The 27,328-nt window shown below is 27.4% G+C and overlaps 9 protein-coding genes across 15 annotated transcripts; 5 read left to right on the top strand and 4 right to left on the bottom strand.

Annotated features, from left to right (window-relative positions):
- Window positions 1-948: 948 nt before the first annotated feature.
- On the top strand, window positions 949-4,319 carry SCCRO (defective in cullin neddylation 1 domain containing SCCRO). Its single transcript, XM_035087855.1, has 5 exons — window positions 949-1,265; window positions 1,517-1,730; window positions 2,416-2,584; window positions 2,841-3,054; window positions 3,275-4,319. Exons 1-5 carry the CDS (start codon window positions 1,263-1,265, stop codon window positions 3,437-3,439), a joined length of 765 nt encoding a protein of 254 aa, XP_034943746.1. The 5' UTR covers window positions 949-1,262; the 3' UTR covers window positions 3,440-4,319.
- A 596-nt stretch (window positions 4,320-4,915) lies between these two features.
- LOC118069576 (uncharacterized) lies at window positions 4,916-6,053 on the bottom strand. The gene is made up of 4 exons (XM_035087779.1): window positions 5,866-6,053; window positions 5,559-5,797; window positions 5,245-5,475; window positions 4,916-5,168 (listed from the first exon to the last, which is right to left on the bottom strand). Exons 1-4 carry the CDS (start codon window positions 5,993-5,995, stop codon window positions 5,055-5,057), a joined length of 714 nt encoding a protein of 237 aa, XP_034943670.1. The 5' UTR covers window positions 5,996-6,053; the 3' UTR covers window positions 4,916-5,054.
- Window positions 6,054-6,233: 180 nt separating this feature from the next.
- ND-B8 (NADH dehydrogenase (ubiquinone) B8 subunit) lies at window positions 6,234-7,046 on the top strand. Its single transcript, XM_035087768.1, has 3 exons — window positions 6,234-6,471; window positions 6,661-6,767; window positions 6,868-7,046. Exons 1-3 carry the CDS (start codon window positions 6,389-6,391, stop codon window positions 6,957-6,959), a joined length of 282 nt encoding a protein of 93 aa, XP_034943659.1. The 5' UTR covers window positions 6,234-6,388; the 3' UTR covers window positions 6,960-7,046.
- A 101-nt stretch (window positions 7,047-7,147) lies between these two features.
- Window positions 7,148-9,939, bottom strand: LOC118069561 (pseudouridine-5'-phosphatase-like). Of its 2 annotated transcripts, none has more exons than XM_035087764.1 (4): window positions 9,800-9,939; window positions 8,906-9,124; window positions 7,746-7,978; window positions 7,148-7,496 (listed from the first exon to the last, which is right to left on the bottom strand). In XM_035087764.1, the coding sequence occupies exons 1-4, from the start codon at window positions 9,858-9,860 to the stop codon at window positions 7,317-7,319; spliced, it is 693 nt and encodes a 230-aa protein (XP_034943655.1). In that variant the 5' UTR covers window positions 9,861-9,939; the 3' UTR covers window positions 7,148-7,316. The 2 variants fall into 2 exon arrangements, with proteins under 2 accessions (XP_034943655.1, XP_034943654.1); XM_035087763.1 differs by lacking the exon at window positions 8,906-9,124 and adding an exon at window positions 8,645-8,863 and having other exon boundaries at window positions 7,151-7,496.
- Window positions 9,940-9,972: 33 nt separating this feature from the next.
- RagC-D (Ras-related GTP binding C/D) lies at window positions 9,973-12,480 on the top strand. Of its 3 annotated transcripts, none has more exons than XM_035087762.1 (5): window positions 9,973-10,089; window positions 10,614-10,765; window positions 11,136-11,679; window positions 11,771-11,913; window positions 11,988-12,479. In XM_035087762.1, the coding sequence occupies exons 2-5, from the start codon at window positions 10,752-10,754 to the stop codon at window positions 12,355-12,357; spliced, it is 1,071 nt and encodes a 356-aa protein (XP_034943653.1). In that variant the 5' UTR covers window positions 9,973-10,089; window positions 10,614-10,751; the 3' UTR covers window positions 12,358-12,479. The 3 variants fall into 3 exon arrangements, with proteins under 3 accessions (XP_034943653.1, XP_034943651.1, XP_034943652.1); XM_035087760.1 differs by lacking the exon at window positions 9,973-10,089 and adding an exon at window positions 10,257-10,431; XM_035087761.1 differs by lacking the exon at window positions 9,973-10,089 and adding an exon at window positions 10,436-10,554 and having other exon boundaries at window positions 11,988-12,480.
- A 517-nt stretch (window positions 12,481-12,997) lies between these two features.
- On the top strand, window positions 12,998-14,845 carry LOC118069563 (FUN14 domain-containing protein 1). Of its 2 annotated transcripts, none has more exons than XM_035087767.1 (3): window positions 12,998-13,489; window positions 13,692-13,887; window positions 14,239-14,488. In XM_035087767.1, the coding sequence occupies exons 1-3, from the start codon at window positions 13,341-13,343 to the stop codon at window positions 14,314-14,316; spliced, it is 423 nt and encodes a 140-aa protein (XP_034943658.1). In that variant the 5' UTR covers window positions 12,998-13,340; the 3' UTR covers window positions 14,317-14,488. The 2 variants fall into 2 exon arrangements, with proteins under 2 accessions (XP_034943658.1, XP_034943657.1); XM_035087766.1 differs by lacking the exon at window positions 14,239-14,488 and adding an exon at window positions 14,601-14,845 and having other exon boundaries at window positions 13,014-13,489.
- A 214-nt stretch (window positions 14,846-15,059) lies between these two features.
- IntS9 (integrator complex subunit 9) lies at window positions 15,060-17,803 on the bottom strand. Its single transcript, XM_035087759.1, has 5 exons — window positions 17,662-17,803; window positions 16,881-17,489; window positions 15,928-16,803; window positions 15,448-15,846; window positions 15,060-15,293 (listed from the first exon to the last, which is right to left on the bottom strand). Exons 1-5 carry the CDS (start codon window positions 17,668-17,670, stop codon window positions 15,174-15,176), a joined length of 2,013 nt encoding a protein of 670 aa, XP_034943650.1. The 5' UTR covers window positions 17,671-17,803; the 3' UTR covers window positions 15,060-15,173.
- Window positions 17,804-17,837: 34 nt separating this feature from the next.
- Window positions 17,838-20,223, top strand: LOC118069562 (metallo-beta-lactamase domain-containing protein 1). The gene is made up of 4 exons (XM_035087765.1): window positions 17,838-18,026; window positions 18,153-18,320; window positions 18,390-18,720; window positions 20,128-20,223. Exons 1-3 carry the CDS (start codon window positions 17,873-17,875, stop codon window positions 18,707-18,709), a joined length of 642 nt encoding a protein of 213 aa, XP_034943656.1. The 5' UTR covers window positions 17,838-17,872; the 3' UTR covers window positions 18,710-18,720; window positions 20,128-20,223.
- Nhe3 (Na[+]/H[+] hydrogen exchanger 3) lies at window positions 18,881-27,218 on the bottom strand. Of its 3 annotated transcripts, XM_035087758.1 has the most exons (11): window positions 26,753-27,213; window positions 25,383-25,606; window positions 25,151-25,228; window positions 24,973-25,049; window positions 24,593-24,802; window positions 23,772-24,491; window positions 22,879-22,933; window positions 22,323-22,388; window positions 21,692-21,901; window positions 20,860-20,952; window positions 18,881-19,401 (listed from the first exon to the last, which is right to left on the bottom strand). In XM_035087758.1, the coding sequence occupies exons 1-11, from the start codon at window positions 27,000-27,002 to the stop codon at window positions 19,363-19,365; spliced, it is 2,022 nt and encodes a 673-aa protein (XP_034943649.1). In that variant the 5' UTR covers window positions 27,003-27,213; the 3' UTR covers window positions 18,881-19,362. The 3 variants fall into 3 exon arrangements, with proteins under 3 accessions (XP_034943649.1, XP_034943648.1, XP_034943647.1); XM_035087756.1 differs by lacking the exon at window positions 18,881-19,401 and having other exon boundaries at window positions 19,417-20,952; window positions 26,753-27,216; XM_035087757.1 differs by lacking the exons at window positions 18,881-19,401; window positions 22,323-22,388 and having other exon boundaries at window positions 19,416-20,952; window positions 26,753-27,218.
- Window positions 27,219-27,328: the final 110 nt, after the last annotated feature.

Here is a 27,328-nt window from a genome sequence, read left to right as displayed (position 1 = left end):
AAATAAACTTCATAATGTGAAAAATGACGTTTAAAATTTTCAATCATTTTCAAAAGTATTTATGTCAATTATTAAATTATTGTTCAACTAAACACAATCACCACAAATACTTTTTGGTGAAAATTTGACTACAACAGAAGCAAGTGTTATTTTATGCTTTTCCATTTGACACAATGAATATTTATGATTAGAATTAATATAATTGAGGTGTTCAATTATTTATGAGTAACAAATTGATTCCATTTTAACGGAAATTAATTCAGAAAAAATGCAATGAGAGAATTTGAATTCTATTGAATCGATTAAATTAATTAAATTGTATTATGCATGAGAAATTTCAAGGTTGTAATTATGATTAGGGGACAACTCCAATCACGATGAAATTTTGGACATTTGTTGACCTTCGGGGGACATGGAAATCTCCAAGTGATTTTTGGCACAAGTGCTCCATAAAATTTTTATGGAGGTTTACAATTTCAATCATACATGTACTTAGCCATTTATTTATAAATATTTTGATTTAATTGATCGAGAAAGGGGGTTATGGCAAGGTGGGGTGTCGAGGTCCGGTTGTTGAAAATGGATAATTACTCCGATGCGGAGTTGGTTTCCTTTTTTGGGACCAATGGGCGAAGCCATTGCTTAAAGAAGATTTGAGGGCACAGCCTACAATATAAACGAAATTTATTAATCACTAATTGAGGTAAATACATAAAAAATTAATCCAAATGGGGTCTTCCCCTAATTGAAACTGTATCCAAGTTTACTTTGCCAACAATCAACTGGACATATCAACTGTTGGTAGTTGTTCAATTTACTATAGTTTTTAGGCCAAATGTTGCTTGGGGATTTTATTATTGGACTCCAATTTTGATTGAGCTCTTCTAAAAAAGTTGTAAAAATAATTTTTGGTAGTTTATTGTTGTAAATTAAATTCTTCAGTTATGATTTATTATGTTAATGAAAAAAGTTAGGTTATTTCGACCAATTTACATTTGAAATTATGGTTTTAATTATGATAATAATAAATAAATTATAAATTTAATACTGCGAAGGGACTTTTATATTTGGATGTTTAAATATGGTAGGCCTTTTGCTTTTCCATATCACCCGATAGCACCCAATAGAAATACGTGCATATAACCTATATTTTCTTTCTATTTCCTCATTCTTTATTTTAGTGAGACATGCACACATATTCATGTCAAACATAGTGTGAAAAGAATAATATTTTGGCTTTCGGGGGCCTGATATTAGTGAAAATGGTATGAAACAACAATGTAATAATATTTATCTTAATTAATTTTACAAAATGTAACGAGTACGGTTTAAATCATTCGTCAACATCTTTTTTCATATACGATTGTTTTTAAATCTGTGCTCTAACCTGATTTTAGTGTATTTTTATAACATTTTTTAACTTTATTGTGATATTTTTGTTGTATTACAAATAATAATTATATTTTTACAAATATTGGTGATATTCTTAGTAATATTATTTGTTTTTTAATTCCAGCATAAGCTTAAATTCTCACAGAAAGACAAAGTCAAAAAATTTATAACTTTCACTCAAACTGGTGAACAAACAGCAATTTATTGTCTGGCACAAAATGATTGGAAGTTAGATTTAGCCAGTGATAACTATTTTCAAAATCCAGATGCTTACTATAAAGAACCCAAAAATTCTGTTGATAAAAAGAAATTAGACATTTTATTTACCAGGTATCAGGGTAAGTGTGTTATGAATACATTCAGGTCTCTGTCTAATAATACCCAGTGGGTTTTAATAATGATTTCTTGATTATTATTTGAAAACCTCATTATTAGTACCATCAAAGCAATGACAAACATGAGAACACATTTATTTTTGATATTTTGTTCTTGGAGTAATCATTTTTTCGAAGACTAATAAAGTAATCAAATCTTTAAATCTATATGTTTATATTATTTTTAGTAATCAATCATAATTAAATAACATTTTTTAAGTACTATTGAATTAATATAGTCCTAATAAAGATGAACTTCTTTGATAAAGACTTTTCCAGTCAACAAAGTTTTATTAAATTCGAAATATTTATTTAACAATTTTTATTTATTTATTTTTTATTAGTACATTCTTATGTCAAGGTGTGGTTGCCTGTAAAATTCAGCTTCCTAATATGACCTTAAAACACTGCTATGTCATCTCATGATTGCACAACACTTTCTCGTTGTTTAACTCACAAATTTTACTCTATAAGGCGAAGGGTAGCTGAAACCTGTATTTCAATCAGGAACTAGTCTACTACATTTACTGTCATACTCTTTATTTTACTTTCAATACAAATTTACAGTCATCATGCTTTATCCAGACAATATTTTATATAAAATTATTTAACTTCAAACCCTTATGATGCATGACTTTAATTGTTTTAGATCCGAGTGAGCCAGACAAAATCACTGAAGATGGTATTATGAAATTTCTCGATGATCTTTCACTAACCCCCGAAAGTAAATTGGTTTTAATTATCGCTTGGAAATTCAAAGCAGAAACTCAATGCGAGTTCACTAAAGATGAATTCATCAATGGCATGAATGAATTGGGGTAAGAAAGTTCATTCATTATTTGAACACATTTTTTTTTCGGTTCTCATATTTAATTCATTCTGAAAGAATATCGGATCAAAGAATAATTTTTAAGAACTGAGCGTCTTAAATGATTTAGTTTAACCTAGTTAAAATTATTATATAATTAATATTCAATAATCGATAATCAATATTCAATATTCAGTCTTTAACTATGCGAAAATTATTTCCGCCACATTAGGACAATGAATAATATGAATTCTATTAATTTTCAGTGCTGATAGTATCGATAAACTCAAAGCTCGACTCAATAGTTTGGAAAATGAACTAAGAGATTCATTGAAATTCAAAGATTTTTATCAATTTACTTTTAATTATGCTAAAAATCCAGGTCAAAAAGGACTTGATTTAGACATGGCTATTGCCTATTGGAACATAGTTCTTAAAGATAAATTCAAGTTTTTGGATTTGTGGTGTCAATTTTTACAGGTATGATTTTAAGTTATCTTAACACTTGATAATTCCATACTGATATATATATTCTTTTTTATCAACTATAATTTCTGAAAAAAATCTAGAGAAATTGTTAAAAATATTTTTGATCATAATTTGATAAATAAAATACACTTTTGGTTTCAATTACGTTCATAATAATCTAAAAACTATGCTGTTTAAAATCATATTAATAAGTAATGATTTATTTTACCAGGAGCATCACAAAAGATCGATTCCTAAAGACACGTGGAATCTTCTATTAGACTTTGCTTTAATGATAAACTCAGACATGTCTAATTACGATGAAGAAGGTGCTTGGCCGGTGCTGATTGATGATTTCGTAGAGTGGGCACAGCCACGAGTACGTCAATCTCTCTAACGTCTTTCATTTGTATTACCTAAGTATCAAAATTCAAGAATATTCCGTCGATGAGAGATAAAACAAAACGTTTAAATTCTAAAATAATAATTACATTAATTTGCTTCATTACTTCAATATTAATATATCACATTGAAACAATGCTTCTGTTGAGTAACTTATCAAATAAGTCACGTGGAAGAACGATATTTAATTTTTGAAATCACACCTTGTTGCTCAACTACTCAAATAATGATTTCAAAACATGTTATGATAGTTACGGAAATTATTATGAATATTACTTCAATAGTTTTGCTTTACTTCAATACTTTTTCAAGTTTTAAACATGAAAATTTATATTGTTTATAACTAGATTTACCTGTAAATAGACAGAATAAGACAGTAATTATGCTGTTAAACTAATATATAAAACATAACAACATAATTACGATAGAAAAGAATTCTTATAATGAGTTATTTTCTGCTATTTTTGGCATTAGAATTAGATTATTTATTAAGTTTCTATTTTGACAGCTTTTGGAACTTTTACATTGCCATTAGTATGTTATGTTTTTTTTATTTTACTAAAATTTCATTTCGTTAAAAAGATACTTAACGTACTATCCATACTATTACAATATAAATATTCTATTAATCGTAAAATTTCGATATTCCTGATTTTTCTTAAAGTTGTTATTGATACTTGGCTGTAAAATACCCAGTGGATAAACAAAATGAGATAACTAAAATTTTACTATTACATCTTTGACAATTAAAGTGAGTGTAGAGTACTTAGATCAAATATCTATTTCAAATATATAAATTATTTGTCTATCTGAATATATTCTTTGAATTGTTAAAAATTGGAATTTAACGTTATAACGTTCATCAAAAAAATTATGTAGACTCTTTGAATTAGAAAAAAATAGTTTGACATTATATTTTTGCTAATATTATTGGAAAATTAAGATCATTTTGGCAACAATCTTTTTTATTTTCTTAGATAAGTAATTTTATTTCAAATGAATATAAGTGTGTTTTTAATATAAAATCGTGATTATCTTTTGAATAATGTTTAAACAATGAACTTAAATTGAAATTAAAAAAAAAAAAAAATAATATTAGAAAAAATTTATAACAAAAAATGGTTGAACTATTATTTTTTGACTCTCAAAGTGTCTTGTAAAAATTATCAAGTATTGTAATTTAAATTTATCAAATATATTGAATTGAAGTAGATCCAAAGATATTACGTAACAAGAATATGTATTTTCGATAGACATATTTTATAAAGAGAAAAAATCTGAGTGGAATAGTAATTACTAACGAAATTAAAACAAAAGAAAGATAAAAATACTTTACTGAAAATTGTAAAGATGTGAGTAAAAGTAATGTGAAAAATGTTCAAGTATTCCTTAGAAAAATTTTGTATATAATGTAAATAATCGTCAAACTATATATCTATATAAAATGGAAAATAGTTAAATCTTTGCTGTTTCAAATAAAAAATGTCTTAAAAATTATATTGTCGTTGATTATTAAATAAAATATGTTAATATGTATTAAAAAATTTATAAAATTCACCTGTATATTTATGTTCAATCAGCTATCCAATATCTGTTAGAAAAATTGCATTTTAACTTTGATAGAGAAATGCTAGTTCATACTGATCAGCATGAGCATTAAAGCAGTTGTATAAAACAGCGTCAATGTACCAATTACAAAGGCTCTTTAGCTGCTCAAACTTAGCCTATTTCGTTGAATAAAATCATTTTAATAAAATTTGTTGAATTAAAAGGAAATAAATGATATGTTAGTGAAAATACTTGTGCTATAACTAGACCACGATCAGGATATTGAGGTGTTGAGTGATTGTGTGAGTCAAAAAGAATTATTTTGCCAATCATTTCTTGGAAAATGTAAAGAATTGTTCGACCACAAGTGATCAAAAGCATGATTAAAGTATCTGCTTTTGGACTTTGATACCATTCTTCAAGGTACTGCTGGATATTATTGCTGATATTCTTCTTTATGTCTTCCCTGAAGATATGAAACTTCTGAAGAAATAAATCAATATTATGTACTTAATTATTTTTAATTGATTATAGTAAGAATAATTGTCTTATCCATTTTTTCTTACCCATTCTACTAGACTTTTCAGACGTTTTCCACCAAATTTAAGGGCCTCTACAGTATCTAGATATGGATGAGAAACCAAAGACTTTCGAATGATTGAAGCATGTCTTCTATTTCCTTCAACAATGGACTCAGCTATGAATATTCCAAGCTGGGGATATTTTTCAATGTTTTTGATTTGAAGACCTGATTGGCATATTCTTTGAGCAACGAGAAGACATATTAATGTACAAGCTTGACTTGCTTACGGAAGATAAGATTTGGTTAATTATGTGACTATGATTAATTTCATTAAGTCAATAATAGTTTACTTTCTTGTCCAGGTGGATAACGACTTTGTGTAAATTTAGAACTGAACCAGTACACTTGAATTTCTTTAACTGATGCATCTTTTATGTATGATGGAAAAGAATGGCCATCAAACAATGGAGGTAGAGGCATTTTTATTGTATTTTAAATGTTTAATTATGTTTATAATAAAAATTCAGTTCTAAATGGAATTTTTAATTATTTTAAAGGGATTAAATTTCACTGAGAATTTAAAAATTTGAATTTTGACAGCTAAAAGGTTAAATTTATGTTAATAAGTATTTTTGTTCGTTGTCATTCTGAAAATGAAATTCAAAAAAATTCAACATTTGAACATTTTTACCAGCTGTTGATAATACTTTTCACGTCATTGAAAAAATTATTTTCAATAATAAACGATCAGTTTTGTAAAATTACGACAGGATTGTTAATTTTATAAATAAAAAATTAATAAATACTCATTGTAAAGTAAGTTCAAAATTTATTCAATAGTGTAAATATTAAATTATTGTGTCATATTGCAAAATGGCATCAATGAAATTCGGTTCGCATTTGAAGGAATTAAGGTTTTTACTGTGTCAAGCATCAAAATCTAGTCAAGGTGTTAGGTAAATATTTAATAATTAATCAACTGATTCATAGAAATTATTAGAAATTCCAAATATTACTTTGGATTCTTAGAAAAGCAAAAGAATTATTGAATTAAATCTAATTAGAGGTTAGAAATATGTTTTTAGCTCTTCAGTTTAATGAATAATATCGTGTATTATGTAAGTAAGAACAATCTTATATTGCAGAGACTTTATTGAAAAACAATATGTTCCACTGAAAACGAGTAACCCTAAATTTCCAATGTTAATAAGAGAATGCTCTAAAATAGAGCCCCGATTATACGCTAGATATGGTGAGTCTTGAATGAAATATTATTGTTTTTTAACTGAAACTTACTACATGATATAATAGATGCTTTATAAACATTTTCTAATGTTTTTATTCGCTTCTAGAATTTGGGAAAGAAGCTTCAGTCTCATTAGCAGATCTAAATGCTGACCAAGTTCTTCAAAAAGTTCAACAATTAGCATCATCAAAGCCATAAAGTACTTCTTTGTAAAAATATTACGTATGTGTAGATAATAGATTCTTTTAGTTAATAATAATAACGACAAAATATTGAATACATAAATAAACGAGCTTTAATTTCCACAATCAGTAGATTTTACTTGGAATTTTTACAATTGTCTTTAATTACATTTATTTACTATTTATGAAAATAATTTTACAATTTTTTCAATATATTCTCTTTGGACAGAAAGAAGGTTGCTAGTTTTAAATTACAACTTTTAATTAACTTCTCAAATGTGCATTGTTATATTATTTGAACGATTTTAAATTCAATTATTTAATTTAAATTTTACGATCATAACTAATTGATGCTAATTTATTCGGATTTTTGTTAATCATCAAATGCTGGAAGTCCAAACACTTCAGGTTTAAAATCTTCCATACTGTTTAAAACTAAAGTCGCCTTTTCTGTTAAATTTTTTGGTAAATTTGGATCAGGTACCATTACAACTTGCATCCCTGCACTAACTGCTCCTTGAACACCATTTGGAGAGTCTTCGAAAACAAGACACTGTAAATAAATGATTATTTATCAGAACCAATACATATTCTTCATTTATACGCAAACAATAACAAATTACGTATTTATAATTTCAGTGTTAATCTACATATAAATCATTAGAGCATAAATTAGTAACTGATGACATTGACAATTGTTTAGTGAATAATTGTTGAAACTTATTCACTTAGGTATATTAATTATTTTAATTAATTATCAAGATAACTGTAATTTACAATAAACCAATATGAAAAATATTACCTTGGCAGGATCTGGTTTATCTGGAAATCGACTAGCACAGACCAAAAAAATATCTGGAGCCGGTTTCCCATTTTTAACTTCATCATCTGAACTTCCACACACACGGTGATGGAAAAGCTCAAATATAGGTTTAAGATTTTGAGTTTTCAATTCATAACTTGCTTTGCTAGAGCTTGTTGCTAAAGCTATTGGAATGTTGTGTTTGTGTAAATGCCGCAGAAGTTTTTCTGTTCCTGTTAAAAATTATATAGAATGAAAAAATAATTCTTTTACGTTCATATTAGTATCACATTTACATAGATTAATAATTGATTCTTATTCTAAAGAATCAAACCTGGAAGCTTACTCTTTTGATTTCAATCATATTTTTAATTATTATCAATGAATTTTAGATATCATTTTATGTTTAAAATATTTTATTTGAAATCTAAAATCCATTGTTATGAATAATCTTGTCAATGACCTTGACCTTAGCTCAATCGATTCTAATATATCTAGGCAGATTCATCAATAATTTTGTTGCATTTCAAACAAATAAGTTTTTTTCTAGTTTAATCTATATAATGTGCCATACTTTGGAGGTAAAAATCATTTTGACAACTTCCAGCTTTTGATACAGTTTGATAATGAATGAATTAATAACTGATTAATAACTAAATACAGCAGATTCAAAAAGTGGTACATGACAGTTTTAAGATGAAGTATCACCCATCAAAATCAATGTTGTTATAAATAATTTAAAGAAAATGTTAAGATTTCATCAACAAAACCCTGTACAACAAAAATAAAACCACCAGATATTATGTATCACGAAAAAAAATATAAATTTTATGCAAAGCATTCAAAATTTATAATATGTACACATTGAAGTGATGATTGAATTATTAAATTTTGTAGACCTGGCATCATTCTAACTTGATTGAATAATTTGTGTTGTAATTCATGGTATTGTTCTCCAAATTCTTCCATGCTCAAAGGTAGTTTATAATAATCAATGATAATTTCAAAGCCTACAAGTTCCGGACGTCCAAGGACTTGAAATTCCACATCACCTTCGTACTTATGCCCATACACTGATACAATTTTATTGTATATTGTCTTATACACGCTTTCCGAATCTGCACAAAAAGAAGAAGTTTTTATAAATTATATTAGCGAACCTGGAAGCATTTCGCTTTTAGAAAAAAGCTCTTCATAGTGTGGCAACACTTGTTGAATGAATTCTTCTGGAGTTATTGGTAGATCAAGCATCTCAATAATTTTGCTGAAGTTGTCATTAGTCTGTAATCCCATCGTTGCTGCTTTGTGTTCCCACGTAAATTCCTTTCCATATTTGTTTACCACTCGATTAAATGCCACAGTATATCGAGTCTCTGTGTCTGTTTTACAAGGTAGATTAGAAACATCATTCAAACAAATTATAACATAGATTAGTTACTTTGATGTTCTTATTACTGATAAGAAATAAATAGTCTTAATAGTTTTGTAAATTCACCAATACAGAAATGATATTTTATTGTAGATTATTTTATGTATGTTTATTGATTAAAATTAAATAATAGTCATTAGAAAGAACAATCAAATTCATAAATCTTTATCAATATTCCAACGAACAATGGATGAGAGTTATCTAATCTTTTTTTTGTTCAAGTTTTGAAAAAATTTTATAAATGTTTGCTCTAGAAAAAAATATCTAACACTTTAGAAGAATTATTTACGAGTTATTGATTAACTATATAACAGTTGAACGTAGGAAAGATGTAACAGAACATTTATATTGATTTCTATTGATATTTGAAATTTAGTTGGACACTATTTTTAAAACAATATACGTTCATGAGCTTCTAAAATATCGAAAACATTTACTGATGACACGGTACATAATAATATAAAATTAAACTATGATCCAATGTTGCAAAGATATTGCATAAGTTGAGCTCATTGCTGCAATAAAAATTGTTCGATATAAAAAAAGTACAGTAAGTTGGTGAATAGAAAAAATATGTAGAATTATTATTGAAAAAGAAAAATGATATTTAATAAATTTAACATACCAATAAGTAATCCATCCATGTCAAATAAACAGTGAGTTACAGGTTTGAAATTAGTAGCCATATCGTATTGTTGGAATTTTGTCAATTTCACAAAAATTTACAATCAAGTCACTTATTTTTGATTTACAAGTAAAACTATGTGGTAATATTTATTATTTATTTCAAACTTTCAGTTATGACTTGCTGTAATTTTGGAGTAATTCAAAAAAAAGTGACTAGTCCTGGGTGGATAGGTTATTTTCTGAGTGACAACTGAAATGAATCGACACTAAAAATTTGAAACAAAGTATGTAAGTGTATTTTTTCACACCCACTATACCTCTGTCAATAAAGACAAAAGATGTCGAAGCTATTTACAATTGATAAAAAAAGTAATCTTTGTTATCGATTAATAATTGATAACGTAGTTCACTTCTAAATGTGAAGAAGTGATATTTAGTCATTGTAGAACGTTTTATATGTCATTTACGACTTTCAAAATCCAAACAAAATTATATAATAATAATAATAATAATCGCAATAATAATAATATAATAATAAATAAGTCAGTGCTTTGACTAATCTACATTGTTAATATACATTAATAGTTTATTGCATGTAAAACGCAATTCGTATAATAAATGTCAAATATGGTAAGTTTAAACAGAAAAAGAAAATTTTTAAAGTGATAAAAGTTATCATTATAAATGAGTGATTAATAAAAGGGTTATAGCTTTGTTCTCTTCAATTAAATTAACGTTAAATTTTTAATAATGGTAAAAAATATTTTATTATTGTAGAAGAATAATTATATACTGTTTATTTGTTTTCGTAGGATGATGATGACCAGTATCAAGCAGGTTATGATGCTGGCTCTTTTCCTCAAGATTTTGGATACACCCCTTTTGATGGCGTTGAGACTGATGGATCTACGAATTTATTAGCTGGAGAACAGAAACCTAGAATATTGTTGATGGGTCTTAGAAGGTAATTTTATTATACATAGCAATCAATTATGATGTTTTTTTAATTATTGACAGCTCTACATTGAAGAATCGTTGTACTTAGAGTGTTGAATCATCTGGGTTAGGTATTCGTTTGATTCTATCAACAGAAAATGAATGAGTCATACTCATTGTATAGAAGAAAAAGGAAGATAAAGTTAACAATTTAAATGGAAATTAATCAATAAAAATATAAAGAACATAAGATTATTGAAAAAAAGTTATTTAAATCTAGAATTTCTATTTTTTTATAATCAGTATGATAACTCTTTTATTAGAATAACATTTTTATTTTATTATTACACCGTTATTGAACTAATAATCTATACATGTATCTTCTATAATTGTTTTAGGAGTGGAAAATCATCCATACAAAAGGTTGTATTTCACAAAATGTCACCGAATGAGACTCTTTTCCTCGAAAGTACAAATAAGATAATAAAAGATGACATTAGCAATTCAAGTTTTGTGCAATTTCAAATTTGGGATTTCCCTGGCCAAATAGACTTTTTTGATCCTACGTTTGATAGTGATATGATTTTTGGAAGCTGTGGTGCACTAGTATTTGTAATAGATGCCCAAGATGATTATATGGAAGCTCTCAATAAACTACATTTAACTGTCACTAAAGCATATAAAGTAAATCAAGCCATTAAATTTGAAGTTTTTATCCACAAAGTTGACGGATTATCGGACGATTATAAAATGGAGACACAGAGAGAAATTCATACAAGAGCTAATGATGATTTACTTGATTCAAATTATGATCAAATACACTTGAGCTTCCATTTAACGTCTATTTACGATCATAGTATTTTTGAAGCCTTCAGTAAGGTAGTACAAAAATTAATTCCTCAACTACCTACCTTGGAGAATCTTTTAAACATTCTTATATCGGTAAATATTATTTTGAATTTTATTAAAATATGTACACTACCTTGTATTTCGTCCATAATCTTTTAATGCAATATCATTTTGTCGTTTTTAGAATTCTGGGATTGAAAAAGCTTTTCTATTTGACGTAGTATCTAAGATTTATATCGCAACTGACAGTTCTCCTGTCGACATGCAAAGTTACGAGCTTTGTTGTGACATGATCGATGTTGTAATTGATGTATCATGTATTTATGGGTAAGTTGAAAAATAATATGAACAAAAAAATAATTCTAATAATTATAGATTAATTAAATAATAATTATTTATAGCCTTAGAGAAGATTTAGAAGCACCAGTGTTTGATAATCAAAGTTCAAGTCTCATTAAATTAAACAATGGAACAATACTTTATTTACGAGAAGTAAATAAATTTCTAGCATTGGTTTGCATCCTCCGAGAGGATAATTTTGACAGGCAAGGAGTAATTGATTATAATTTCCTGTGCTTTAGAAATGCTATTCAACAAGTTTTTGAATTAAAAAACAATAAAATTTGTAATGTTAATAATGGTTCTTCGTCACCAAGAACCACTGTTAATGAAGTAGCAAGTAGTGTGTCTCCATCAACTACTGCTACAACATCAACAACAAATCCCACAGAAGTTGGGCAAAATGGATCAATTATTTTAGCACACAATTAATTTATGTTTAATCATGTTTATTCGATATATTTTTTTCCATTTGCTTTTGTTAATCTTCTTTTATAATGTAATTTGATTTTAACTGCATTTATCAAATTAAGATAATTTATCATATCATCATGAAATTTTTAGAGTTATATAGCAAATATTAATATACAATTTATTATGTAATATAGCGTTGTTTTATACGACATTAATCTGTAATATAATTATTATAAAATAATACGATTATTATATATATAATAATAATAGATTACAATTGTGGTAATAATAAGGACATTTGAGTTAGTTAATGGAGTTATTTTCTCTGCGAACAAAAATGAATAAAAATTTTCAAAACTGTTATTCATTATCAATTTTTAAAAATATTTTAGTAATCTATTTTTACAAAAAAAAAATTCTATAAACATTTTTTTGAATGACTGAAAACAATGGTCTGTACAAGTGTATATGATATTCAATAAATAAATTTTAAACCTTGAAATTATGTTGATCATTTGCCTGCTGTTGTAAACATGTAGACTTTTACTAAGTGATTATTATTATTTATTTAAGATTCATATACTGGGCATTCGCCTTTCTGCAAGAGTAATTTTCACAATAAAATTTGTAATCAAAGATTTAAAACTTGATGTTTATTCCGTTATTGTTTGCATTGTTTACATATAAACGTTATAACAACATTCAACTTTTTTTATTTATCAACTGTCGATGCTTTGATGTAGATTAATAAGTACGACATATTATCAAAGAATTCTACCAAATTGAAAAGCCCGGATTCCAAGATTTCGTGGCATTGAAACGCTGCGCATAATCGTCATTCACACACTATGCACCATCGTAATATATCTTGATTGTGTTAGTTCAAGTACTTGACAAAGCAAGAAGTGTCAGATTTTATTGTTGGTACAATAAACTGTTTAACTAAAAAATTGTCTAAAAATTTTCAAATAGTGAAAACTTTACGTAAATTACGTCGCAAAATGAAGAAAAATAAAGATGACTTGAATAACGATCGTCAAAAGGCGAGTGTTTCTAAAGAAGTTTCTAAAAACTTCGTTGATAAAATCCTTGGAGATGTTTCAAAAACTTCAGCAACTAAACAAATTGCTATTGGAGCATCATCAGGATGGTAAAGTTTTATTATCATATTGAAAAAAATAAAAACATCTTATCTTTTAACTTTGATGTATTGTCATAATTATATTAGCTTGGGCTCGTTAGTCTTGAAGGTTATAATTGTTAACCGCTCCTATAAAAATGACACTTATTGATATTAAAAAAAATGATCTCAGAATCGATTACTCATATAATTTTCTATAAATACTAAATAGGGTCACTGGTTTTCTGGCAATGAAAGTCGGAAAAATTGCAGCATTCTCTGTTGGTGGTGGAATAATACTTCTTCAAATAGCTGCAAATCATGGTTATATAAAAATCAATTGGGATAAAATACAAGATAAGGCTGAGAAGTTGTCGGATAATATAGAAGAGAAGATTACGGGTGAAGGCCCAAAGCTTATAGACAAGGTATACATGACATTACTTCATTACAAAGTCCTTAAATAGGTGCTTTTATCAAAGGATAGTGTCTATAGATTTTCTACATTTAGACACCAGAATGAATATAGACTTTCTACTTTAATAACAAAAAATTACTTAAATAGTAACTTAATTACTTGAATAGTAAAATAATTTATTTATTTGTTTATAAAATCTAGAGATGGAGAAAAAATAGTTTTAATACATATTAGATTTACCCTGTATCAAAATTATTTGATTAGCTTCTGTAAAAAATTATTTCACAGCCAGTGTGATTAAAGCTTCTTGTCAGCTTAAGATAAAAAAAAAAATAACCATTCGCTTTTTTGTTCTAAACAGGTAGGATTGTGGTGTCGACAAAATACTTATGTAGCCACAAGTTTTCTCGGTGGTTTTTTCATTGGCCTAGCGATGTAATCAATCGACAATGCCCCATTATTGTGTTTATTTTATTCGGAAAAAGTAACTAGAAAATTGCGATTAAAAAAAACTTATCTTGCCTTACCTTTTTTATTGTGAATGCATCGAATAATATATTATTCTTGTAATTAATAATAATTTTTAATTTATCTCTAGCATTTTTTATTTATTGACTGAATTTTCAATAAAAAAAAATTTTCTTATTAAAATTAACTTTGTCTTTCAATTGATATTAAATAATATTTAGTTTTTGTTGGTAAAAGGTAAATTATTAATTGCAGGTTGAGAGGTATGTAGACAAGAAGTTGGATAAAGCTGAGAATTTTGTTCACGCTAAAAAGGTGCAAGGTCAAAATTGGTATAATAGATTATTGGGTGAGAATGTATTTAAACCACGAGAAACACACTTTTTTATTGTTTCCTTCATTGCTGGCACCTTGATTGGAGTCGCCACTTCTCATTAGAAAAATCATAGTATGTAAAACCAAAAATCATTATTATTGTATTAAATACATTTAATACTTAACGGAAAGTTATTATTCTTAGAATAATTCTATACAGTATCAAACGCTAACAATTTATTTATAATTATACATGATATTTGTACGAACTCCATTTTTTTATTTATTACAAGAATTGTGAATACTCTAACTAATTTATTAAGCAGTAATAATATCTCTTTGTGATATGTTTAATTTCTTTATGGAGTAGAAAATATACTAGTAATAAATACACAAAGATTGAGAAAATCATTGATTGTTTTAATTGAAATATATTTATTACTTTGAACATATCTAGTTCTTTATTATAAATAATATTAACTCGTAGTTAGATAAAAATACTGTTTTATTTATTTAATAATGTTTTAAACATTGCATCACAATTGACCTTAGTTTCTTTCGTAAACTTTGATTGCCATTGCAGAATATGTGAGTTGAATTTTCTGATATTTGGATAAGCGTATCTTCATCTTGCTAAAAATGAAAAATCAAAAGAATGTGTTAAAAATAGATTACATCAACAGCTGCCAAACATATGAATTACTTCACAAGCTTTCATTGTAGCATTTCATACATTCCAACTTAAAATTCAATATGTCAAGTATTTTTTCAAAAAGTTCATTCTTACCAAATGTATATTAGCTGAGGTAGCTGTACTTTGCTGTAGTTTAGCATTATGAATACCAGCTTGATGTAATTTATGAATCAAATCTTGCGCATCAATGGTTCCATACTCATATTTATGTTCCGTAAGGATATCATCTTTATCCAGAGAAGCATTATCTTGTTTATTTTTTCTCTTAAGATTAGCTCGTGCTGATTGATTAGCATCATTGATACTTTTAATTGTATAGACATTATCTTTAATTTCAAGCTCTCCAGTAATAGAAGCTAAACTTAGTCCTGGTCTTACTTCATTCAATACAATATTACTAGCTAAATTAGGTTCGATAAAAACGCGACTCTTCTTCCTCTTCAAAGGCAACTTGATTACTTCTCCACGTCTGAAAGTAATCAGTGGTTTATCCTAGAAAATGGAATGAAAGATATTTTGTTATTTTCTAAAAAAAAAAAAATCAACAGATTGATTGGAATTTAAGTAACTTACTCCAACTGGTTCAATAATCAAATCTAGTCGATGAGGAGCTGTAAATGGTGGAGACATATAACCTTCAGGAATAACTAGATTATCAGGTTTCAGATCTCGGATAAGTTTATTAGCTTGAGTGAAGTTCAATGAAGTATCAATAGGATAATGAACAGCTTTCATTGCTAATGGTTGAAATGGAGCCAGAGCTTCTAAATATGGAAAATCTGGTTCAGTAAAAATAATAGTATGCTGAGGATTATTTCCCCACAACTGTACAAAATGTACAGCATCTCCAAACCTCAAGCTTGGATGTCCACAAAAAACCACACAAGGTTGTCTGAATTCTGTACTAAAACCTCCAGCCCACGTTGATGTAAAGTGTTTTAATCTTGCATTTTTTACTAAGAAAGCATGAGGGAATGGTTCTTCGGGAAGATAAACTTTGTTTTGTTTGCTTGTTGATAGCCATTCAGCCAAAATATTTGAATAGGCTAAAGAAGATTCGGCGACAGGAGAAATAAAAAATAAAGGAATTTGAGAAAGACCTGACTTGTCTAGATGAGTGCTCAGGCATTCAAAAAGATCATAAACAACTCCAGAAGGATAGCAAGGAATTAAAACACAACCACCATTTCGGACAGTCAATGCAGCTGTCATACATAATTCTCCCAGCATCGTATCAGGATTTGCTGTTGGAGTTTGTGTTAAACCGGTTAAAATTAAGACGTCAACGTGCTTTAGAGTTGTCTGCTCCATAGGACGAGGGTGCGTTGTTAAGGTTGATGAACCACTAACGTATGCTACTTTTTCATGGTCGCATGATATTAACCAATTACTACTTCCCAAACAGTATCCTGAGCTAATAGGAATCACTGTGAGTGCTCCATAAATATCCTAAACGGTTAAGATAAATGTTATTACTTGGATATTCTTGAGAAATGAATAAATTTAATATTGAAAAGGTTCCTTACGATTTTTTGGTCATAACCAACGAGCTGAATATTTGCTAAAGCTGCATTTACAGAAGCCAATGAGTACAATTGTTTCCATGATTTTGGTTTTAAAGCATCAGCTAGTGGTGATGGTAGAACATGTAACATTTCTTTCCAATGTTTGGCTAACGTTGTTCTTGGTGTTTGTTCAATATATTGTACTAATTCTTCCATAAAAAATCTTCCAATTTGTAATGTAGGTTCTGTTGCATAAACAATTCCTTTGAATCCTGTTCCTTCGGTTACAAAAGGCAAAGCAAGCATACATGTGTAATTGGAGATAAGAATTACATCAACTTCTGAAAAATCTACAATTTTTTCTAGAGGTGGAGAAAATTCGGGGATTGAATCTACGAATACTCTTCCACAACATTCTTTTAGTTCTCCTTCAATTTTCCAATCTTGGTAATGATGATGATTATCTCTGGGCAACCAGTTTGGGAGAGAATTACATTTGGCACTTGGTACTAATGGTATTGGCATGAAATTTAAAATTGTTTGCATATTTAAACTGCAGTCTAACATTAAAGTTATTCCTTTGAATGTTAGGACGAGACATGGTTTAGTGGGTTCACTTGAAAGACAGTACTGAAAGAAGATATAAACATTATACCCAATAAATAAATGTACACAAAAATAATAAATAATTTTTGTTTAATGATAAATAAGTTATGAATGAAATATTTTATTTTCTTTAAATAAAATTAATTACTTTTGAAAAAAATATTTTTTCATTAATTATAGTAATTATTATTCTTACCAATTTCATTTTTATAAATTAATATTTGCTTTAACAATTCGCAGTAATTCAAAATTTTATCCACATTGATAGTTTATTTATTGTAAACAAATTTTGAGGTTATACTCCATAAGTTGGAGGTTAAGTTTTTCACTGTAAACAGTTACATTACTCCAAATATTAAACTCCACTTGGTAAAACTTTTTATTTATATTGTTATAAAAATCAAAAAATGCACGAAGTTATTGTTTTATTTGATGGTTACTCCAAACAATTGGAATCGAGTGGCAAAACAGACGCCAATTGCTCTTGTACTTTGGTAAAAGGACCGGTCAATGTGATTGTTGACACTATGACTGCTTGGGATCGTGACAGGATTCTTAGTGGCACGTAATACTTGAATAATTCACATAACAAAAAATATTACTCATTTCTACAATGAAAACTTGGTGATTTCTTTATTTCCAATAACACTAATAACTGAACAAAATAACTTTGCTTGAAAATTTTAGCTTTAGCAGAACATAAGGTCAAACCAGATGATATAAACTATGTCATCTGTACGCACAGTCATCCTGATCATATAGGAAATAATAATTTATTTACAAATGCCGTACATATTGTTGGTTGTTGCATCCATAAAGAAACTATATTTGATGAATTATCCATAAAAAATTTAGGTAACTTCAATTTATCAAATTTCAATAAATAAAATCATTCTATTCTTTAATGAAAAAAATATTCTGTAGGCGAATATCATATTCATGATGATATAAAAATAATTGCAACCCCTGGACACACATTAGAGGATGTCACTGTAGTAGTAATCAGTATCATAAACAACCACAAGGCTGTGATTGCGATTACAGGAGATTTATTTGAAAACGAGAATGATATTGACAATCCAGCCATTTGGAAATTATTGGGAATTACACAACTGGAAGAGGAACAAGCTAAAAATCGACTTCGAGTGATATTGATGGCAGATTATATAATTCCAGGTCATGGATCTATGTTTGAAGTAACTGATAAAATGAGAGAGACAATAAAATCTCAAGTACAAGGATAATTGGTAGTTTGGTAAAATAAATTAACAGAATTTTAAATATTTCAATTTTATTTATTATTCATTTTACTAGATTTGACAATTAACTCAAACAGAAATCATTAAAAAAAATGAAAATCACTGATACACACTTTTCAAACATAAAACATGTGTAACAATTTTCTAAGTAAAACACTTTCAGTAGCGTTGATGAGCGTAAACTATTCAAAATATACAATATATTTACATATGTTTGTTATGTAATACTGATTGATTTTGTAAAATTAACACAAGAATCCAATCATTAATAATGATCCAATTAACAATAACATTTGAAATAAAAATGCAAAAATAATATTAATACTAGTAAAGTTTCGAGAGAATTTAAAAATAACAAAATTGTAAAAAAAAACTGTTCATATTAGAGTTAATTTGATCGTTTATAAATTTATAATGAATAAAATTAGTGATTATCGTTATTGTCTTCATCTTTTATGTTTCGAGTTATTGATAATTGGATTCTAAACATCACACAAAATGGTCAACAAATTATACGAAAATGGCGATGATAATTAATAAAACTTATTTAATAATTATAATTATGATAATTATAAATATAATAAAGTAGCTATCGTCCAAATTCACAGGTATGTAATTACGTCAACATCTTTCATCCTCTACATATTCGGTCTATGGTGAATTGAATCAGCAGTTAGCTGCAAAAAAATAAAAACAAAAACCCAAAAAAAAAAAAATAAATAATAGAAACTTAAAATATTAAGCTCTATATCACAATAATAACTAGAATAAAATAAATAATAACTGTAAATAATATGAAAATATTATTAAATGATCATTTGTAGGCAAACTTTCAAAACTACATAACAAACTTGTCATGCGTAATTATTTTTTAAATCGAATCAGATGAATTAAAAATTATAAAAATGCAAAATAAAATTTCTATATTGTTAAGAGTAAGTTTAGTGTAATTATTTAAATAAGTGAGATAATTTTCTCGAATAATTTTGGCTGTTTAAGGAAAAATATTATGTAGGAAACTATTTTTAAGTGAAGCAGTGCAAAAAAAAAAAAAAAAATTAATACTTTCATGCATAAATCTAATAATGCTGCTTGTCATATAAATAAAAAATCTAAAATGTTAATAGATGTGTTGGTGCAATAAAAAATTAAAATAACTACCATAATACCATATTAAAACTAATTAATATTTATAAACTACTATTTGCTAGTTCGTAATAATTTTTTAAACCAAAAAAATTCATTCTTATTTTTCTTAAACGGCCAATTACAAAAACCCCAATACAAAAACAAAATTTTGAATGATTTATATCATGTATAATGAGATTACGAGTAATCACAAATGTAATAAATAAAAACTAGTTATTGAATAATTAAAATTCACTAATACAAAATTTTCTTAGGTAAAATGGCTACCGATTCCGGCCTAAACGTACTACAGAATATAATGGCAGAATTGAACAATCTTCAATAAAATGTATACATTATGTATATACACACTCGGCAATAACAAAAGTTTTATTTATACTTTAACTGTTAATTGTATACATTAACAATAACCAAAAAGCTTAGCCCACAAATCAATGAGAGATGAGATCAAAAATCTCTTTCTCTTGGAATATTGGGCCACACAATTTTAATTTTTTTTTTCGCAAACATTGTAATAATATTCATGACAAATATATTAATGGCCTTTTTTATTTTTAAATATGTCACCTTTTTTTCACACATATACACACACTTACATACATTCAATGGCTTCTTTGGCATGTTTTTACCATCACAAACATTTGTATAGTGATTTCGAACAATACAAATTACAACATTCAGAATAGTACAATTTTAAATGGACTTCGATTAATTAAAATATTGACAATACAAATGTTCTTCCAGATACTTTAATTAATTATTTAATGAATTTTTTTAGTCTTCATCATTGATTAATACTCGCGAGTCTGATTGATTAGTCTAATTTACTATTGTCATTGTTGTTATTTAAATAGATTTATTTATCTCCGCGAGTGCAAGTTAAGAATAATATAAGGCTCATCAGCATTAGAAAATTCCGAGTTGTTATTTGGCTGGTAGCATGGATTGACAGTATAATTTAAATTATTGGGTTGATGAAAACTTACCGGTTCAATACTTGTATTCCACTCAACATCTTGATGTTGACCTTGACCCAAACATAAATCAGAATCAGAGTCTGCTTTTCTTGATATATCATCCTGAAACATTATAACATCATAAATCATATAAATTGTTTCAATTTTATTCAATCAATTAGTTAATTCTATCAATTTTAATAAATTATTATTATTATTTTCAATTAATAACTCAAGTTTTTTTTAATCATTAAAAGCTCATCTGTCTGCTGGATGTAGATTAAATACCAATATCTAAAATTAATCGAAATTTTATCATTACTTTCCATATTTAATATTTATTCAATAAATTCCTCCTATTATATTTCAATTGAATTTTTTTATTGCTTCAATATCAAGTATTTAACTGGTGATAATATGAATTTATGATTTTATCCAAATTTGGAGCAGCTTAAAAGCTTACAAAATCAACAAACTTGGCAGAAATGATTTTTTCAACTATATGATAATTTGACCTACTTAGAAATATTTATACGTCCTCATAAAATTGAACGTAGTGTAGGAAATTCAACTTATGTGAGTGAGAGAATTAGTTTTAAAGGTTTCTTATTTGAATAGCATGTTATCGAATCACCTCTATCATTCTTATTAATATTCCAGATGATAAACAGTTCACCGGTTTATTTCAAAGTTATAATTTATATCAATTGTAAATGCATTACACGCACAACAAATCAACCTAGTTAGCAATAGTTAAATTACACTTTGAATAATACATTATAGAGAACTTCTAAGATTAATAACATTGTTTGTTAAAATTAATAAGTTTTTGATCATTTAAAATAAATTGTACAATTTTTACCTGAGATAATTGTTGAGCAGTAGTTAAGATTCTTGCTAATGGTGTGCAACATACTGGTAAAGTTTCAAGAAGTGTTGGACGTGAATGAGTGAGAAGAGGTTTCATGTACCTAGTATCAAAGTCACCCCATATTCTTGCCAGTAAAGCCTTTTCATTAGGTTTTGCAGTGGGAACACCTTGTGTTGAAGAAGTATCTTGCATTGAATTATACTGAAAATTTTTAAATAACATAAATTAAAAAATAATATCAAATAAATAAGTCATGTTAAAGAAAGAAATGATACGTAAGTTGATTTATCAAGTAAATGTAATTAGAACAGATAACCAAAGTTGTCAACAACCTTCTAAAAGAGTAAATTACAAAAAAAGTATTATTTGCAATTACATCTATTTTATTTATGTACATAATGACATTTGATATTCACCCATGAATTTCATGTGATTCTAAATTTTAAGGTAATCAATTAATTAGCGTGAAGGCAAAGCTTAAAAAATTTTGCAAGGTTAACCAGCATACTGAACAATATGTTGTGATAAAATAAAAACAAAAAAGCTGTCACTAAATGCATAAATAAATAAATAAATAAAATAAAGCAAATGAAATAAAATCAAGGAAACAGGAAAAACCTACCGGGGGACTTTGATCTCGATGTACCCGTTGCAGATTTCCGCCAAATCCATTTCCTTCGCCATTGGGCTATTCAAACAATCTCTTTAGTCGTTTTCTTTTTTCCTTATAATATCATCAATAATCATCAACCACATGTCTTTTAATATTTTACTTAATCATTCAAGTTAATGTATTGATGCTTGTTATAAAATACAAAAATATATCTCTCAATTTTCTATCATTGTTAATATTATTAATACTTGTGCTTGAGGTTGTTACTAAGATTAATTGTGGACATTAATATTTAATATATTAAATTTTAGTTGATAAAGTTGGTGCATTTATCTAAATACTCCCCTAATATACCCAGGTAAAGTAGCAATAAAAATAATTATAAATAAATTTATAATTTACAACAAAAGTTTAAAAAATATAATAGAAAGTCATGAGACTGAATAAAAAAGCGAGCTACAATAAATTATTTTTTTTTTGCATTATTTTGCTTTATGCTTACGCAATAATAAGCTCTTTTTGCTTATTCATTAAATGATATGGTAGTTCAATAAAATAGACTTACATGTCGTACGTTCGCTCCACCCGATAAACCTTCCACTTCTTCATCGACTCCAACCCTTTAATAATAAATAATAAAACATCATTGTTTTTTTTTCGAATCAATAAATTATAATAAATTATCTATTTTATAATGACATTTCTACATTTTCAATCTTCTTCATATATTTTACTAAGACCAGACGATTGCATGAATGCCTAATCTAGCTGAATACATAAAACATTAGTTATTTTTTCCCCGCTGAGAATTTAAAGAGTGAAAGGTAGGTTTCACACGATGTGGATATTATACCATATCTTCGACCTTGATATTGATCTTGAAATTCAAGAGTTCATATCATGCTGCTTTACGAGGAAACTTTTGAAAAAGATATCTACTCTTTTTTTTTTTCTATTATCTCAAGTCTCATTTTCTAGTGGAAGAGATTACCATAATTCTTGAAAAAATATGAGTATGTTGAGCCAAGTTGGCTATCAAGATAATTGTAAAAACCGAGTCATTTAATAAGTAATCATAAACTGTGTTATTGAAAATTTAGAGATTTTAATTTAATAATAAGTAAGGTTTATTAATTGTGAGTAATATCTTGATATTTTATATTCAACTATTGGCACGCTAGTATTTTAATGAACATATAATTTATTAAAATGCCATAGTAAAAAGAATTATACAAAAAATCACATCCGACTGCGCCTTTACCACAAATGTGGTATAAAAATAACCTTTCGTGACAATAAAACGCATACACCGTATGTTTTACATGCAAATAAGAAGATTGGCATCTAAAACAACGACAACGACCTATTCCAAGGATTATCTGCATATTCGTCACAGCATGAAATTGCTCTTTTTTCACTTCTAGTTAATTAAAAATAATAAAACAAATATTAACTTACGGTATTTTAAACCAGTTGAGAAATTGTGTGGTTGCTCCTCCTTGAAAGATGACTGTTAATATCACAATCAAACTGGTAGTAGTCAGCATAGACTGTCTAGCATTTGATACGGTATTTCTAATGGCCAGAGCAAAACTCATTGCTCCTCTAAGCCCAGCACAAAATAGCATATGTTGAAAATTAAGAGATATCTTTGGCTTTCGTGCCAAATTTAATATAAATGATAACGGATAGACATTGGCTGCTCTTCCTAGCAGTGCACAGATAAATCCTACGATGATAAATCCAAAATCAAATCGATGTTTTGGGAATGTAAACATTGACACTCCAATGTAACTGAAGATAAAGTTTTCTGCTAAGAAGTTTAACAATTCAAATAATTGTTTTGTTCGTTGCCGGGAATTTACACTCAAGTTATTGTAAGTGTAATGGGCTTGGCAAATTCCACAAAATAGCACAGCCACTATTCCAGTCAGATCAGCTGCCTCAGCTATGAGGAAAGTGCTGTAAGACATGAGGACGAAAAGTGCCGATTCCAATAGTGGAAAGTCACGAACACGAGTAAATTTTGTCAATAAAGCAGTAAGACATCCCATTGTTGCTCCAATTAGCAATGATAATCCGAAGATACGTATAAAATCACCAAGTGCTTGGAAGAATGCTACTGTTTCAAAGCTACCAGTGCTTTTTGCATACCTTGTTCCATAATTCTGAATGGATCTATAAAATAAATATAGAATTTAAATCAAAAAATAATTCAAATGATTAATGTTTATAATTAAGTTTGTTTATAGATTTAATAAAAATATATATAAACTTACCCGCTTAGTACAATAGCAACAGCATCATTTAAAACACTCTCACCAAAAACCAGTGCATATAAATTCACATCTACATGTAGATCATTGAAAATAGAAATAATCGTCAAAGGATCAGTCGGTGATATTAAAGCACCGAAATATAAAGTATCTAGAAACTCAAAGGAATTTGATAAATTTGGAACCAATTGAAAGAAACCATACATCAAGGCTCTGAAAAAAATATTTCATATTTCAATATTATTTTCGCATGAAAAATATTCATAAAAATTTATCATCAGCTTTTTATAGAATATTTTGATATTTATTTTCGATCTTCTCGTGATCGTGAGTTAACGATTAAACAAATTATGAAAATTGAAAGTAAAAAAAAAATTATTTACCCAATGACAAAGGATGAAATGGTAGTACCCAAAAGAGCAAACATAAGAATAGCACCAAGATTTCGGAAGAAATATCGCTGTAAAAAAATCATTTAATTAATTGTATAACTTCAACTAATTAATTGAGTAAGTAATTACTTATTCTATTAAAAATGATTCAATAATCATATAAACTTACTCGTTTTAAGCTATACCCAGCATGGAATATTATAGGAGGTAAAATAATATTGAAGAAAATTTCTGGATCAAATGTGGCCTAAAAAGAATAAAACAACATAGTAGTTAAGTGTATGTATTTTTAATGTATTTAAAACCAGAAAGATAAGATATTCATAATTGCAGATAGTCAAGAAAAAGGGTGATAGTAATAGTAGCACTAAAGTCCAAACATGTAGGATAAAAAAATATACCATAAAATAAAGTTCACTGTCTCCTTTGTTAACTTCTCCCCGAAATGAATATGTAAATGTTTTATTTCCACCTCCTTTATCTTCAGTGAAGGTGAACCATAATGAATCAGGAGGTACTGATTGATTATACTTGCTGGTGCTAGTATCCTCGACGACTGGCATGTGAGCTATTATGTTACTATTCGTATGAATTCCATATCGAATTATCGCCCCAATGATTAATCCTGTACATGGAAAAATTTTACATAGCATAAGTATTTTCTTCTAATGATGAAAAAAATTATTATGATCAACTATTGTTGTTTTGGAGTATTATTATTGAGTTAAAAATCATGTAGTCATTTAAATTAACCCAATAACATCATCGGATTAATCTAGAATTTATACATTCTTGTTTTTGATTAAAAAAAATACTTAGAAACTTCTTATCTAAATATTAAATGAGTATAATTTTTTTAATTCATCACATGATTCAAATCGCTAAATTCAGATGATTCATTAACATATGCTGGACTTCAATCATATGTTAGACTTTTTCCTTCTCGTGTGATAAAGGTGATAAAAGAAGTGGGATATTTCACTTATCATCTCCACAAGACTAAACTTGACCTCACTTAATTACATGTAATTAATTTCGTCGATAAATTATATTGAATTATAATGATGTTTTTGGAAATTAAATTGTAGAAATGATTTTCTTATCTATTTTATTGTTCTTTTTATATCATAAGAATTTACTAGAAAAAGATAAATTCTCTCCAACAAAACTTTTATGCCACTTTTGTAATCTGTAAAAGAAACTTTTCTCTTGGCTACGGTGTTTTGATAAAGTCAATTCATGATCTATTTCAACAAATTTCCAATGTTTTACTTTCTCAGTTATTATTAAATAGAAAGCTGATCTCAAATATTTTTATTGTTATTTATATTAGTAAAATTTTTCCCTCATTTAAAATTGACTCGGTATAATATGCGTGTAAAGACTTAAAACAAATGTAATCATCTGAAAGAAGATACTTATGAGTCAACGGTTATGAATTTTTTATCAAGCTACGCAACGAAATATTTTTTTCTATGTTAACAATGTTCTTATTAAATAATAATAACCATTATAATGTAATAACAGCAATCTTTTGATCTTTAGGACTGTAAATAATGTAATCATTAATCGATATTATTATCTGCTATCATAAAGAATTTTTTTTTTAATTTCTATCATCACTTATATTATATTGTTTTGCGGTAAATCTTGCTGGTGTTAGGTGACATTGAATTCTATTGTCTCATTGATTGTCAGTCAGTGGGATATTGTTGGTGGTTAAATCTAGGTTTTGATAGTGTAGTTAATATTAAAATAAATGATAGAATACCATAAATAACAGCAAGTCCAGTTTCATGGAGAAATCGTAATCGACGATGCTTGAATGTCCAAATGGTAAGAACGGTAAGAATTAATAAAAATGTATAAATGAGTAAATTTAAACTGTCAAGACGATGCAATAATTGTGCTTTAGCATCAAGTTCGATGTCAGTAGTTGCACTATTACATGTTGTTGTCAACGAACAAAGACACAAAAAACCGAAAAATAAAGAATAAGTTTGTTTGGATGATTGTAACATTTTTTAATGTTGTTTGATTTTTCAAACAAAGGAGTAAATTACTGGAGGTTTATTGTAGAAATCATTTGTTTCGACTTTAATAAGAAAGTAGTCAATTTCATAACAGTTAACCAAACACTATAATTTCGACAGATCACGATGTTCGACCATATGCACTACACGTAAAAGACTGACAATTCTTTCTGTCATTGGTAATTATTTCGTTTACTTGGCCATTGACTCATCATTTGTGTAGATTGTAATGTAAATAACCAAAGAACGCTACCACATGGCAGCCATTTTGTTTGATTTGATGCAAATGTGAATATTTCCGGGATTCAAATAAA

Source organism: Chelonus insularis, unplaced genomic scaffold (genome assembly GCF_013357705.1).
Source record: "Chelonus insularis isolate UGA/USDA-ARS -01 unplaced genomic scaffold, ASM1335770v1 contig_41_pilon, whole genome shotgun sequence".
NCBI classification, from domain to species: Eukaryota; Metazoa; Arthropoda; class Insecta; order Hymenoptera; family Braconidae; genus Chelonus; species Chelonus insularis.
The sequence above is the reverse complement of the archived record's forward strand: the minus strand, read 5'-3'. Positions and strand labels throughout refer to the sequence as shown.